The sequence below is a fragment of the Nannobrachium achirus genome, assembly GCF_963921795.1.
Source record: "Nannobrachium achirus genome assembly, chromosome: 23".
Lineage (NCBI taxonomy): Eukaryota > Metazoa > Chordata > Actinopteri > Myctophiformes > Myctophidae > Nannobrachium > Nannobrachium achirus.
The window spans coordinates 36,196,676-36,212,900 of NC_137830.1; the positions used below are offsets into that span (position 1 = coordinate 36,196,676).

Genomic DNA, 16,225 nt, shown 5'->3' on the forward strand with positions numbered 1-16,225 from the left:
TAGTCAAACGCTTGGCTTAAAGTCATCGCCAGTTTTCACTGTGTGATTCTTTTATCTCGCTCCAAAGGAGCTAATGAAACGGGTGACAGAAATATCTTCCTTTTTTTAGATTGCTATATTTATACCCTGTGCTGTTGGCTTCTTTGAAGCTAGTGTGGTCTAGTGACACTTTGAAAGCAGAAACAGATAAGGGTCTTTGAAATAAAGAGGGGAAAAAAGCAAGGTTTTTAATGGTGACATGAAGATGAACTTCACTGAGTCAGGCTGAGGGAGGAGGTTTTTTAAACCGTGAAGCGGAGTAGCTGGTGTGAACGCGTGCACGGCCGCACGCACGCGCACACACACACACACACACACACACACACATGGTTTTGAGGGAAGATCGTTTTTCGAGGAGTCAGTCATTTTATTTCTGTTGTCGTAGGACTTTGTGCTAATTGGATAGAGATTTACAGCTGGAATGTCTAAATGAATTTGGTTTGCTCATACCAACTAGTTAATCTACCATGGTTTCTACTGTACATGTGAAGTTTGTTTAGTGTAGACAAGATTTTGCACCATGACAAATGCCAAAATCCAATTATCTTCCACATGCCACTGTGAAAGAGTCTCCCTTGGTGAGACATGGAGACACGGAGAGCAAACTCCCATGGCCCTGTATCACAGAGTAAATGCAGCTTTGAATATAATATGAGTCAAAGTAGACGCTATAACAGACGTCATGTGTCAATTCTGTGTGATCTCGTCATCGTGAACTTGTCATCGTGAATGACTTTTTCCCACAGCTAGAAACCTTTTATATTTGTGATGGAAGAATCAAATAATGATGATTTATAGCTTTATTGTGATCTTTTAACTTTAAGCTCTGAAACGTCTTATGTCTTTATGCTGAGCCGACATAAGTAGGCTGTCTAAAAAAGTCTCTCCACAACTCAACCAATCTGGCAAGCCATCGTCAAAGAAAGGGGGACGCCCACTCCGTCTGTCCCTTTTCCTTTGAAGAAGCTTAAGCTCTCATGACTCTGTCTCGAGAGAATGCAACTCAACAGACTTCTGTGTCAAAGTATTGGCCCTTTTGTCACTAGAGTGTGAAAGTCATTTTCACTGTGGATTGTGTCTTCAGCCATCCAGGCTACTGGTGAATCATGACCAAAAAACATTTGATTCTGTGTCCAAAGAAAATTTGAAAAACGCAAAAAAGTAAATTATATAATAAAATATAAAAAAAAAGAAATTACACACAATTTATATAAATATTTTCAGAAACCTCGATGGGAAAAATGAATGTGTTATATCTGTGGCACCACAAAATGGCCGCCACTGCTATGCCGTATATTGCACATCTCCAGCAGCTGAAAAGTTCACTTTGACGTTCACAATTGTATCGGCCGCACAATAAATTTAGCATGACTCAGTCTGTGTCTGTGGTTCCCCAGATGGTCCTGTCACTTTGCGTTCATTCGAACTACACTTGGCGGGCGATGTCATGTCATGATGCGATTATGCTGCGTAATCAGTCAGGTCATCCTGGGTCACATGTGTCACATGGCCATTTCCCCCTCTCTCTCCTATGTTTCCTGATTCTTTCAACCGTGCTGTCAAATACGCATAAATGTCCCCCTGACACTGAACACTCTGCAGACCATTTCTCTAGATCCGTGCTCTCCCGCTGTGGACTGTGCTGAGGGTTGTTGGCCTTTCTAAAACGAGCCTGGTGGAAGTGCTGCAAGGCAAGCCATGACGCCCAAACGGAACAGTCTGCCCGCGAGGACGCTCGTCGCGGCCTTGATGCTGATGACAGTTGTCTCTGCCGTGCCGATGGAGGCAGAGACGTGTTACTCCAGACAACATCAGAGGGCTGTTGTCAACGTCAGAGTTGCCTTAACCACGCCCAGGACGGCCATGGACACGCGCGTGGTCACGTCCGAGCGGGACTGTGTCCTGGCCTGCTGCTCCGAGGATGTGAAGCCAGGTAGGTGATGCTTAATTTAGTTTTATTTGTTTGTTCATTTGTTCATTCATTCATTTGTTTACCTGGGCAAGTGGTCAAGACCTCCACATCTGGGGACTGATCACAGCTACTTTCGAAATGTATGTGCCTGATTTATAATTAGATGCATGCGGGTGTCGCACACCAAAAAGCGGTAATTTAGATTGATTAATAGTGATAAGTGATTGTTAACAAGTTTGAGCTCTATAATCCAATGGTAATCATTCCTATAGACCAGGGGTGGGCAACTTTGATGATGGTGAGGGGCGGGCCACTATATTTCCACCTTCACTCCAGAGGGCCACATTTGTCATTCTAGTATTGCATACAATAGAAGCAAAAATAGCAGATCTACAAGCTCAAAACGCATCGCGCTGCGATGCATTTTGAGCTTGTAGATTGGCTATGTTTGCTTCTTTTGAATTGGAATCCTAATTTTTTTTTTGTTATTTCTTAATTGGAATCCTGAAATGTAACATTCTGATTTAATTTCAAACGCATTTAGTTATATACTCATGTTAACTTTATGAATCTAAATACAAATACATTGGACATAAAAAAATGAATACTACTATACTAGTCATTAAGCTTCTAAAATAGACTGAAGAAATTAAAGCAGGTCATGTTTGGAATTGTAACAGCTGAAATCAATAATATATCAGTATTCCGGTATCAACCTCCAGGCCGCATTAAGTGAAGGTGGGGGCCGCATGTGGCCCCCGGGCCGCCAGTTGCCCATGTATGCTATAGACTGTTTGTCCAGTAAAAATGTTCTCTCCAGCTCTTTAGTAAACAGAAAATACATTTTAAGGTGGGTTACAAATTTCATTCAATCAGGGGAGGGAAGCCCACAAAGATCATCTTACAGCTTGTGTTCCAGTTCCAATGTTGTCGTTTATCCTTGATCTTGTATGAGTTCTCTCTATTGACCTCTACTGACCTGAAATCTGTTTACTAAAGAGCTCAGAATCAGAATCAACTTTGTTGTCACATCACAGTTTTACATGTGTAAAACAGTGGGTGAAATTCGTTTTTGAGCAAGCTCCATCATTTTTGTTATTTCCACTAGAAATTCTAGAAATCGCACCCTAACGGGCGCTCATATAAAAACAAAAAACAAAAAAAGTTGATGGTCAGCAAGGAACATGCGTTGTTGATTTTTGTATTATGTTTTTGAGACAATTGAACAACTGCTGAACGTGGAGTTGCAGATGCAAGACATTGGGACATACAGACAGACATACACACTACCCCATTCTGATTAGGTTGTGAGATAAGAGAAAGGGAAGAAGAAGGGGGTCAAGCGGGAAGAGAGATCAATGAAAAACTAACAAATGATCTACACAGTTACACATAGTAACTGAGGTAGGACATAAAGGTGCATAGCAGCAGCATATACTGTCTAAATGATATTCTATGGACGTTAGCTGGAGAGACAGGGATACTCCTGTTACTGAACAAACACTCTATAGGAAATCATTACTGTCAGAATATAGAGCCATTTATCTTGACAACAACGTCAAAATGTTACTTACACCGGTCATAGCTGAGTGGTTAGTGAGCCCGCTTGGGGAGCCAAAGCCCCTGGTTGTCCCAGGTACGATTCCAGGCCAGGCTAGCAATGTCGATGAGCGTCCCTGAGCAAGACTCATCACCCCTAATTACTTCCAGAGCATGGTAGAATCCAATGACTGCTCCTAGTTCTTATAGGATGTGTAAATGCAGAGGATAAATGTAATACATATAATATAATGTGAGTGGAGACTATTCACCACCCTTATTTTAAGTCATGATGACCAGCAGATGGCAGCAGTGTCTAATGTGTAGTTGCACCAACCCAGAGAGAGAGTCACCCAAGCTGTATTCCAGTACTGCATACTAGTGATGCACTGCTTTAGCAGCAATTCAGAATTGCAACAGCTTTGTCATTTCACTGTTTGCTCCCCATGACTTTGTTTTAGTTGCATCACTTAAGACCAGATTCTGGGAAATATCCAATGGTTTAGCTAGTTAACGATAGTGCAGCAGTGGATAAAACTGTGGTCTGTCTTAGCTTTGAATTGTAATTACCAAAGATTAAACTTTTGGTTGCCTCAACACAAGCTGAGAACGACTGGCACTACACTTAAATTGGCCTTGCGGGGCTACGGTAAGTTGGTCTATATTGTAAGGTCAGTATCAAGAAAAGTTCTATGATTGTTTATAAGTAGGCCTAGTCATAATTAAAGTTGCTATAGATAACATTCAGCCACTGATTGTCACAATTCACTCATCATAGACAACATTCAGCCACTAATTGTCACAATTCACTCATCATAAAATCTTCGTTTGGATAAGGATCCTCATTTCCGTGAGTCTTGTCTAAAAGGCAGCACTCATTTGGTTTGCAGATCAGTACTAAGTAATTAAGTATTACATAGTGGTAAATGGTGCATTTATATGCATCAGATAGTGGCTATTCTTTTATGTCTAAGTGAATCTACTGAGCACTGAGCAGAGTGTTGGCAGTTCAGGGCAGGCCAGTGCCTGACTGCTAAAGGCCAAGTTAAAACACTCAGTTGGCTAAAAATGTCTTCTACCACTTTTTCGAGTCACGTGTTCAAATACTGGATTCTGATTGGCTAAATTCCGGAGGTTATGAGAGGACAACTGCCGCAAAGTTGTGTGTCCGAGATCAATGCGCCTCAGTGTACATCCGGGGACCTCAGGAGGTAGTAGAACACCTTTCCCCCAACCAACAAATGAAGGTCGCAGCGGTCCTATGTTTACTAACGTGCGTACTATCGTCGCCGATTTATTTGGATCCAATGCAATCCGCCAACTTTAAAGCCCCTTTTCTCTGAACCTATGCCTTTCTGGAAGCGAACAGCCTCTATTTACGGCCGGAACGGTGCTTTTAACTGACGTTAGCTTAGCTGTAAGCTAGACGCATGGATTAGTATGGAGTTGGCGCCATCTGTTGGTGAGTAGAAGATGTTGTTGGTGGAACTATCTGCTGTCTCGCGGAAGTTTTATAGGCAATAATGATTGTAACTTAAGATCCTTGCAAGTTACAACTATGTGTTTTCTTTCATGTATACGGGAAAAAGTGGTAGAAAAGCTATTTACCACTCGGGGTCGGACATTATGCTCTCATAATGTCCTGAGTGAGGGTGTTATCGGACTCGGCTGCGCCTCGTCCGATAACACCCTCACTGCGGACATTATGAGAGCATAATGTCCTCTCACTCGGGGTAAATTGCTTACTTCTTTCTTTTGTCTTAAAGGTGCCAAGTGCAACATGGCTGTGTTCAACTCTAAAAAACCCACGGCGACTGAAAACTGCTACTTGTTCCACTGTGCAACGGAGCAGGACTGTCCGCTAATGGCGGCTCAGGAGGGCATCAACACCTATGATATCTTCAAAGGTAACTGAAGTGCATTGCTTTGACCGCACGTCTGTTTCCAAAACAGTGGGTCGCGACCCATTTGTGGGTCATGGACCAATTTTTATGGGCCACGACTCGAGTACAAATTCCATTTTCTTTTACTACAAAAAATGTAATATATATTTTTAAATCGTACAATAATTAAGAAATAGCGCCACGTTGAGAGCTTGTTGATTGCTATTTTCACTAGTTTGGGTCCTGGGAGAATGTTTAATTTCTCTTTTGGGTGACAGACTAAAACGTTTGGGCTCTAGTGCAGTGGTTCAGATGGGCAGGCCGCAAGTGCTTTAAATTCTTTCAAGTGGGCCCTGGTACACAAACGGTAGAGAACCACTGCTCTTGGGGACTACGATCGATATGAAGCATTATTAGCAATCCAATCCAGTGTATTTACACTAGGTTCATTAATATGCACTGTCCCGTTCAAATAAACGAAATATCCTTAGGGATCCTTAGCTTTTTTTTATTATGGTATTTTATTTCATTTCACTGTACAGGTTTTGTTCAAATAATATGAATCCTTCAGTGAATACATAATATACAACCCAGATTCCGACACTAATCTTCATTTGTAGCCGCTGTAGTGAACAGGTTGGGCTCTAAGGATGGTTCTCAATCTGTTCAAAGTCCTTTGGTCCGCCGGTTGGGTGTAGCTAGCAGTACGTTTAGATTATCTGTCTTATTAAGTTCAAAGTTTCTGTCAAATCTTTGATTTTGCTCTAGGGTTGCTTCATCCCACCACGGTGAGACCCACAACTGTTGCCGCAGAACAAACGACCACAACCACCACCACCCAATCCCAGAGCACCCCAACCACCACCACACAGCCAACCACAACCACCGCAACACCAGGTACCACAGCAATGCTGCCAACCACGGCAGTGACAACCACCACGCTACCCACCACCACAACCACCACTACTACCACCACACCAGAGCCCACTAGCACTACACATGCCACCCCAACCCCACAGCCAGCTACAACCAGTACCACGACACCAGCTACAACCACTACCACAACACCAGCTACAACAACCACTAGCACCACCACAACTCAGCCCACTACCACCACCACCACCACCACCACCATCACCACCACAACAACAACACAACCACCTCCGCCCATAATCATCATAGCCACAATGCCTCTGGTGGCAGCACCACCAAGTGCAACTACTGCTCCTACAACTACAACTGCAGTTAGGCTAGTAGTGAGTGAGGATCATCCATCCATAGCGACAGCCACTACAAACACACCAGCCATGAGAAAGAGTAACAAATCCACTAAGAAACAGAACAAGTCACCCAAGAAACCCAAACCTCACCCTGTTACCACCACCACTACAGCCTCCACGCACGTCCAGACTTCCAGCACTATGCCAGCTGCCGTGATGCCCGACAGCGATGTTGAACACAGGATTGTTGCAAAGCCGGAGCCAACCACTGCGACACCCACAACTACTGCAGCTACCACCACAACTACTACTGCTGCAACTACTACTACTACTGCTGCAACTACTACTACTACTACTACTACTACGACTACTACTACCGCTCCTCCTACTACTACTACTGCTACTGTCACTGTTGCAAAAGAGCCATCTACCACCACCAGGACAACTGCCGCTGCAGGGCTGGTCATTGTGGCCAAGGGGGCGATTCAGTCAGATCACTCCTTCCAAGACCCTGTGTCAGTGGAGGGTGAGGGTCAGGGCAAGGCCATAGCTGCACGGGGGGCTCTGAAGAGCGGCCTGGTGGCAGTGATGATTCTAGGCTTGGTCATCCTCATGCTGGCCTTGGCTGTGGGGGGCCGTAAAGCCATGGAGTCCTTCGACAGACGCCACTACACAAGACTGGAGCTGAACGATCTGCACTATGAGGTCTAAAGTCGTGCACATGGCTTTCACAAAGAAAGAGGCACACTTTTTAAGTCTTGCTTCCCGAGAGGGGATCTCAGATGGACAAAATGGCTGAGACTGATGGTATGTTTAAAAATAATGTTCACGTTCATTGAATAATGTAATGTTTTTTTTATTTCTGAATGGCTCACAGTTAAACGGTATGTTAATGGAAATGTCCACGCTTTCACTATGTCTAAGAGAGAAATGCATCAGATGGCTGTGGAATACAAAGGACAGACAGCAATATTTTTATTCCCCAATACTCAGGAAGCCTCTGAATTCACACCAGTATATAGACATGACAGACAGTGTAATCTGACATCATGATGTACTTTAAAGGGTTATCACTTTGTGTATAAGGTGCACTACTGCATGTATTTTGAATTGTACATGCTTTGTACCATAGCCATAGATGAGCTTTTGATTTCTTCCTGAGCCTTATTTATTTTACATTGCGCAACGGTGTTGCATTGCATCTTTTGTATCGTTTATGATTTGAAAAGCAGTTCTTTTCAATAAGCAACACCTTTGTGTGGCAAAGTATGAATTAAGCTCCCCATATCATAGGATACACACATTTCAGTCGGACAACTTGCACGATTAAGGACAAATATTTGAGTGATGATAATATGAGATGCAATAATTGTTGTGTCGGTGATTCCCTTCGCTCGTTGCTAAGCATAACACAGACGGTCAGCATGAGAGCAGGGAGTGATCAAATACCAGAACCATCCACCCCGGGGGGAGCAGAACCAACAGGTGGATGCTGGGGTGGAGGCGAAGCAAATGCAGTCAGCAAAAGTGGCAGCAAAAGTAAGCAGCAGCAACTAGAAGAGTTGAGTCTGAACTTTTAAATAGACTGCACCTATTACTGTCAATAATGGACATCTGCCTGAACGTGCTCGTTAGCTAGTTTTATTATTTTGTTATTAACACTGACCAGCAGTCATCCAACCATTCAGAGTGACATGGTCAGGGGCGGTCTGGTAAGTTCACTGCAACAAAGTCTAGGCTGATATCAAGATTGCTGTCTGGATCCCATTGCACACTCCCAAAGGACATTAAAAATGTAAAAGACGATGAAAGTCTGTGGAAGATTAAATCACTAACTCAGTTTAGAAGTCTGACTCAAACTCACTATTTCACTGTGTTGTTTTGTAATTATTTCCACATAACTGGTCTCATAATGTGGATAAACTTTTAATGATGGATGGATGCAATTTGCTGGGAAATCAATGCACTATTGTATCTGTGTTTTTTGATATGATAGACTTTTTTTTAAATAGCAAGATTGTTTTCATAGTCGAGAGTACACTGGACGCGCACTATTTTCATAAGTAAATTTGTATTGTATGTCAGTGTACCAGTGAACACGCACTTAAGTTTGTGAGTGCAAATACCTGCACTGGGAGGGTAGAGGGAATATAATTTTACCACTAGGTGGCAGAAGCAACTCAAGAACTCTATCTGACATAGGCACTGCAGAGTATAGACCAAGGGTCTTCAACAGGGGGTCCGGGACCCCTAGGGGGTCCTCCGAGTTACTACAGGGGGTCTTCCAAATCTTTGAGTGATAGAAACTTTTTTCTCCTTTTTTATATTATTAACCACTTGAACCCTAGTGACCATACTCTGAGAATTTCAGCCATAAAATAGCAGATCTACAAGCTTATGTGAGCTTGTAGATCGGCTATTTTCTGCAAAGAGGTTTGGTGTAGAGGGGGAAAAGAGCAGACTAAGTACAGAGTGAAAGGTCAAGTTTATTAGGTAATGACGGCTCAAGTGGTTAAATATCTGAAAACACAAATTTACATGAATCCAAAATACACTCATGATTGTGCTGTCAAACAATGAAACTATGGAATCTATGATAAGGTTGTGGGTGTCCCTGCTTCATCACTCTCTCAACTAAGGGGTCCTTGGCCTGAAAACGTTGAAGACCCCTGGTATAGACACTTTGTATAAGAGTCCCCACACAGTAAGCATGGAGCCAAATTAAGTAAGCCTACTGTTGCACACATCCTAAGTTGTTAGCACTTATATTGTTTTAATTTATATAATGTTAACGAATAAGTAGATGCAATTGGTTCTCGTTTAGTGAAGTGATGCTTTTACATACGTTTTGAATTTGATGTTTTATTGTAATAATTAAAGTGTGATTTTTGAATCAATTGTGTAAATTCATTGTGTCACTCCCTGTCTGTTGGTATTTAATCTAAAGGCTTAACTTTTCTGCACTTCACACAGAATCTCTCTCTGTCTCTCTCCATTTCAGGCTCTGGTTTCTGTGTCTCCATTAAGACAAATCAAAACTTTTGAATCTTAAAGGGGAAGACCACCCATTTTCAATATTGAACTATGTCATTAATATACCTTAGAGGGGTTGTGTGGAAATAGAAAAAAAGTTCCCCCCTTCTGTGTTGCCTAGAACTGGAGGATTGATTTTGGGGTTTGTATTGTAAAGTACAACTTGATGACATCACACCCTTGTACTTTACAATACAAACCCCCAAATCAATCTTCCAGTTCTAGGCAACACAGGCTAATCAGTGGTAGGCCTACATGGATCTTTTTTTAAGAACAAAATTATCCAAACATGTTCCAAATAAACAGTGATAATTTGATTTGAACTGGTCAGTGCCACTGACTCAGTGGAGATAAATTATACCTCAGTGCATGCCAAGACAAAAGTCATATGCCTACAATGCACACAATCAGTCACTGTTAATTTATCCAAAATCCATTTGTACTGACTGAGTTCAATGACTGTGTAATGCAAATAAACACAAACACAGGTAATAACACCCACGTGAGGTCATCGAAGTGGCTGAGATGTTCCAAACCCAACAAGTCTCATTCGTGTGTGTGTGTGTGTGTGTGTGTGTGTGTGTGTGTGTGTGTGTGTGTGTGTGTGTGTGTGTGTGTGTGTGTGTGTGTGTGTGCCCTTCTATACTTCATCATACTACATTGTCACACAAAAGTAGCAAATATATCCCACCTAGAAGCATTGAAATGTATTCTTATGCAAAAGTGATATCGATTTTAGGAAATGCTCTGTTGCAAGTAAAAATCCAAAATGTACTTTAGTAAAAGTAGGCCTACGAAAGTATTGGCATCAAAATAGGATACACTTAAAACACCAAAAGTAAAAGTGCTAACTGTTTGAAAATAGCAGATCTACAAGCTCAAATAATTGTAGTGGAGTAAAAGTACAATATTTGGATCCGAGATTTAGAAGTAAAAGTATGGGAAAATGTAAAAAAGTATAAATACCTCAAAATTGTACTTATAAGTATAATACTTAAGTAAATATACTTAGTTACTTTACACCACTGTGTGTGTGTGTGTGTGTGTGTGTGTGTGTGTGTGTGTGTGTGTGTGTGTGTGTGTGTGTGTGTGTGTGTGTGTGTGTGTGTGTGTGTGCGTGGACTGCGTGCGCGCTGTGAGAGAGTGAGTGAGCCAGTGAGTGAGCGAGCGAGCGAGTGGAGGAGGGGAGGGTTGGTATTTGGTTGCTCTCCCAGCCAGCGGAAAGGAAAGGAAGGGATCTCTCTGTGTGTCTGTCTGTATATCGCTGCTCCTCTGCTCTGCTGCCTGCGCTCTCCTTGCAGGACAATGTGAATGTAGAGTGCGAGGAGATCCTGAAGAAGAAGAAGAAGAAGAAGGAGAAGAACCGAACGGATCGCAGATCCAGTTGATTATTATTATTATCACAGCCGAGGAAGGAAGGATTCCATCCAACACGATGGATCATCTGAGAACAATCTGATCCAGGCACGGGACAACAAACAATCAACACCATTTGTTGGTGGGGAGGAGGAGGGGGGGATTGGGAATATATTTTACTACTTTATTCTTGCAAAAAGGACGTACGGAAAGGAATACACAGGCGAGGCTACTAGCAGCGAGCGGGCTTTAACAACAACAATGTGGATTTTGCGCTGAGGAGGAGGAGGAGGGAGGAGGAGGAGAAGCAGCGGCTTGCAGGCAGGGAGCAGGGCCGAGGAGGAGACCCCGACGGACGGATAGAAAGAAGATGGGCGCCGCGGTGCTGCTGCTGCTGCTCCGGAGCCTCCTGTTGTTGTTGACTTGTTTCTGTTTGCTCATTAGAGGTGAGTTGTTTTCTTTTTTCGTTACTTTTTCCTCTGGAGAGGTTGGATGGAATATGAGCTTTTTTTGTGTGTGTGTGTGTGTGTTTAGTTTGTGTTTCATTTGAGAGGGTTTATTATAAAGTTTTCTTCTTAACACTAGTCTGTGACTGTTCCCCCAGATGTGTGTTTGTGTGTGTGTGTGTGTGTGTGTGTGTGAGAGAGAGAGAGAGAGACGTGCACACACTCGCACTGTGTTGAAGATGTGCACACTGTGTGTAGTGTGTTGAATAATGAGTGTAATACATGATAGAAGGCATACACTCTCACACACACAGGCAGGGCCCTGCCTGAAGCCCCGGTTGGTTCACTGTGGTGTGGCTGCTGCTTATCGATGCTGCTAACACGCTAGTAGTAGCAGCCACACGCACACGCGCGCGCGTACACACACACACACACACACACACACACACACACACACACACACACACACACACACACACACACACACACACACACACACACACACACACACACACACACACACACACACACAGAGAGCAGTACAGGCTGCTGCTGCTAGTAGGACCACGTGACAAGGATACGTCAGTGACATCATTAACAAATCGGAAGTGTGTGTGTGTGTGTGTGTGTGTGTGTGTGTGTGTGTGTGTGTGTGTGTGTGTGTGTGTGTGTGTGTGTGTGTGTGTGTGTGTGTGTGTGTGTGTGTGTGTGTGTGTGTGTGTGTGTGTGTACAGTACACCAGTGGTTCTTTGATTGAAGACTTTATTAGAAGTTTGCTTAGGAAAAGGTACAGTTTCATGACGGTACAGTTCACTGGTACAAGGTCAACTAAAAGGAGATCCTAGAAAAGCACTTGGCTTATTTACACAGGAAACCATTGAAGTATCTCATATAACATTGCATGACAGACGGATAGAACGCAGTACTAGTAGTATGTAGTAGATATAGTCAGGAGAAAAAAAAGGGGGGGGGGGGGGAGGAAACAGTGCAAAACAGTATCTCAAACCTTTTCATGTCAAGGACCTCCAAATTGACACTTATTAGCCCGCGGACCCCCCATTTGAAAAGATATGCCAGCTAGGGATCCTTGTATAAGAGAAGATCATTTTGGCTCTAGCAGTGATTTTCAACCATTTTAATTTCAGGGACCCCGGGCCCAGTTTGACATGCATATTATAGGCTACGGAAAATGGACACTAAAGTCCCATTTCTACACTCTGAGTTACAGACGCATGCCCATATGAGTCCATTTGGTTACTATCATTTAGCTGGGGACCCCCTGGAACTCCCTCAAGGACCCCTGGGGTTCTCTGGACCCCACTTTGAGAACCAATGACGTACACAACTACAGGTGGTACGCAAAACCTTTTCATGTTAAGGAGGGACCAGTAATGGCAATTCCGCTAGTTGTGATGTCACTTGTGCATCCTTTATTCTTTATCCTAGAGTAAGAGTCCCATTATAAATCACTGCTAGCTAGTAGCGCTAGCTAGGTAGCATACCACTGATTATTACATGTAATAGGGCTAAATAATAGTATTACTCCCACGTTTTACACCTTCATAATAACAAGAGTTAAAATCTGGTGCATTTGCTACCTTTAGCTGACTTACAAATGTGTCAAACATGTCTATAATAACATTGTAATCCAGCAAAGCACAACAACGTTCGTTTAGTTGGGAGAGAAACAAGAATTGCCTTGCTCTGAAAAGACCCTGTTGGCCATGCAGTCAGTTCATAGTTGTCATGATGATTGTGTTAGATGTGACACAAGAAATAACACGTTTCAACACAATATAACTTGTGCCAACCCTGGATGGTACATGTCAAGTGTTATAAAAGCACACTTTTCCAATGTGGTCCTGACTCCTGATACTTTGGACCTTTTTAAGGTTATTATAGCCTACTCAGTGATTCTCAAAGCCCCTTTTCCACTGGCCCAACACCACACCACACCACTCCACACCACACCGCCCACTTGTGCCAGGTTTTCCACTACAAGGACCTGGGTAGAGTGGTGTGAAAGTGGTACTAAACGTGGTACTAAAAAGTATCCAATCTAGAGTAGGTCTGAGCTAGGCCAAACACTTCATAATGGCTGATCACTCACTGACGTTTCATTTAGACCACCAGGATATAGTTGTAATACATGATAATAGATTCTATTGTGTTATAACCACTATTATAATCTTATTATAGTGTATTATAATTATCATAGTAATACATTAATACTTTATAGTGTGTTATAATCACAGTTATAATCCATTATAGTGTATTATAATTTAGGATAGCTGTAATACAAATTTATATTGTATTATAATCACAGTTAAAAGGGTCAATTTGTTTCTTACTGATAGGGGTACTTTGGTGTAATGGAAAATGTCGATATTTTTATGTGGTGTGGTGTGGTGTGGTGTGGTGGTGTGCTAAAGCTGCAGGCAAAAAGGGGCTGTAATTTTTCATGTCAAGGACCCAAGTCACCTAATTGAAAAGATATGCCTGGCTGGGACCCCCATAAGAGAAGACTTTTACGGCTCTTGAGCAGTGATTCCGAAACATTTTAATTACAAGGACCCCTGACATGCATTATAGGCTACGGACCCCCATATAATGGCATTTCTATCTCTGGGACCCCAATTTATATTGTAAAATCAATGTTAATTTAACTTGGCCCTGGGGGTCCCCGGACCCCACTTTGAGAACCACTGATTTAACTGATGTGACTTAACAAGTCCATTTATGTAATTATTTAAACAAGATATTGGCCAGATGAGCAATGTAGTGATGCAACTTTCCAACCAGTGTGGTGACACATTCTGGCACATCAGGTTAAAATCTGGGGGCATTTCATGATAATCTGGGATGCAGTTATTATTATAAAGTCTTTAATGTGTTCCTTATAGACTCAAAATATATGCCTTTGTTTAATTGACATTTAATTGCATAATAAGTTATCTTAAAGGAGTAGTTCACCACTTTTCAACCTGTCTTCATATAATAGGTCCTCACTAATGTTCATGATAAAATATCACAATTTTTTTCTACTCAGTCCAAGTCTCCTAGGAGAGCTGTGGGAAGTTCAGAATCCATCGTCTTGTGACATCATCATTTTCCCCCCAAAAAAATGTAATCAATATTTTTGAAAAAAATATTTAGATTTTTATTATCGCGAGAACAATGGCTTCCACTTTAAAATTGCAACTTTTCTGGAATAGAAAGCCTGCAGTTTCTATAAGCTGGATTGGCAATCGATGATGTCACAAGACGATGGGTTTCTGACCTGCCCACAGCCCTCCTCTGAGAAAAAAAAGAAAAAAGCTATTTTTGAGTGAGGACCAATTATATGAACATAGGTTGAAAAGTGGTGGAGTGCCCCTTTAAGCATGTATATGCGTTTTTAGCTTCTTGCTTTCAAACCTCACCATGTGTTTTGCTTTTAGATTCTGCCAAATTCACGTTTTTAATGGAGATATCTTGGGGCACACTTTTGTTCAATTCTGCTGGTTTTGAACCAATTAGTCAGTCAGCCCATTCAAGAAGCAGCATTAAAAAGCAGTGGTCCAGGGACCATCTGGGTTATTTGAAGGAGTTCTAAATGTTACCATGGCCTTAACAAGTCTGTTGAGTGTACGAATGGAACAGGTCTACTGCAGGGGTTTTCAAAGTGGGTGAAGGGGCACCCTGGGGTGCTGTTATGCCAGTCCAGGGGTGCCGCGAGATAGGGCTAATTTGAAAATGTTTGGAATTCACCAATATCACTACATCAATATCACTTCACTATGCTTAGTAAAACAGACCTGGTTTGCGCTGTACTTGATGAGTTCTTTTTCCACCTACGACAACTCTCTTCACAAAAAAATAGCAGATCTACAAGCTCACAACGTGTCAGAACGTGACGTGTTGTGAGCTTGTAGATCGGCTATTTTTGGTGAACCTTCCCCCCCAGAATAGGCATGCTGGGGTTCAAGTGGTTAAATGTCAAGTATAACGTTATTTTCAGTTAGTTCTGATGGAAACAGATATTTCTCCAATATGATATACGATTCTAAAAATGAACAGTGTAATTCAGGGGTGCCGTGGAGGAAAAAGTTCTTTACAGGGGTGCCCTGAGTCAAAAAAGTTTGAAAACCCCTGGTCTACTTGATGTGTTTTAAAAGTCAATTCACTCTTGACGAGTTATGACACAAAAGACTGTGGTTATTTAGGATGCAACAGTGTGATATCAATCATTTGTTTGTGAGGAGAGCGAGAGGTAAAGCTGCCAGTCCGCTGGCTCCATCTGGGAGCCATATTGGGGCCACAAGGGGGAAAGCAGTGAAGTGGTCCAACTTTGATTCAGTTTTCTTAGAACATGACTGATGTGCGTGTTGGATCAGTCTTCTAAGAAATATTGAAAAGGAAGTTGTTGTTTTTTTTTCTTTCGCTCTCATTGGTTTACTTTCAAAGCGTTTTTTTTAATATATATTCTGGACCCCATTTCATGGAACAAGTGCGTTATTTCACATTGTCTAGTGCCATGGAATGGTTTATTGCAGACATGCAGTATTGTTTGTACTTAATAATGTGTAACTATTAGCATGCTAGATAATGGGACTAGTTCCAAGTCTAACTAGTTCCAAGTCTAACTATTAGCATGCTAGATAATGGGACTAGTTCAAAGTCTAACAGCATCGTTATTCCTGCTTCTGCCTGTCCTAGTAGGCTCTTATTGTCTGAATTTTGTGATATTATGTGTTTAATTACACAAATAAATAGGAATATAATCTGTTATTCTATGGCGATTCGAGCAAATCATTC

General features: G+C 42.2%; 1 protein-coding gene across 1 annotated transcript in view; it reads left to right on the forward strand.

The window, feature by feature from the left end:
• Positions 1 to 11,209: 11,209 nt before the first annotated feature.
• The window catches only part of lrp6 (low density lipoprotein receptor-related protein 6), a 135,386-nt gene continuing 130,370 nt past the window's right edge, over positions 11,210 to 16,225 (forward strand). Inside the window, exon 1 of the mRNA XM_080754485.1 lies at positions 11,210 to 11,428. Coding sequence (XP_080610611.1) covers positions 11,353 to 11,428 — 76 coding nt within the window. The 5' untranslated portion in view covers positions 11,210 to 11,352. The remainder of the gene's footprint in view (positions 11,429 to 16,225) is intronic.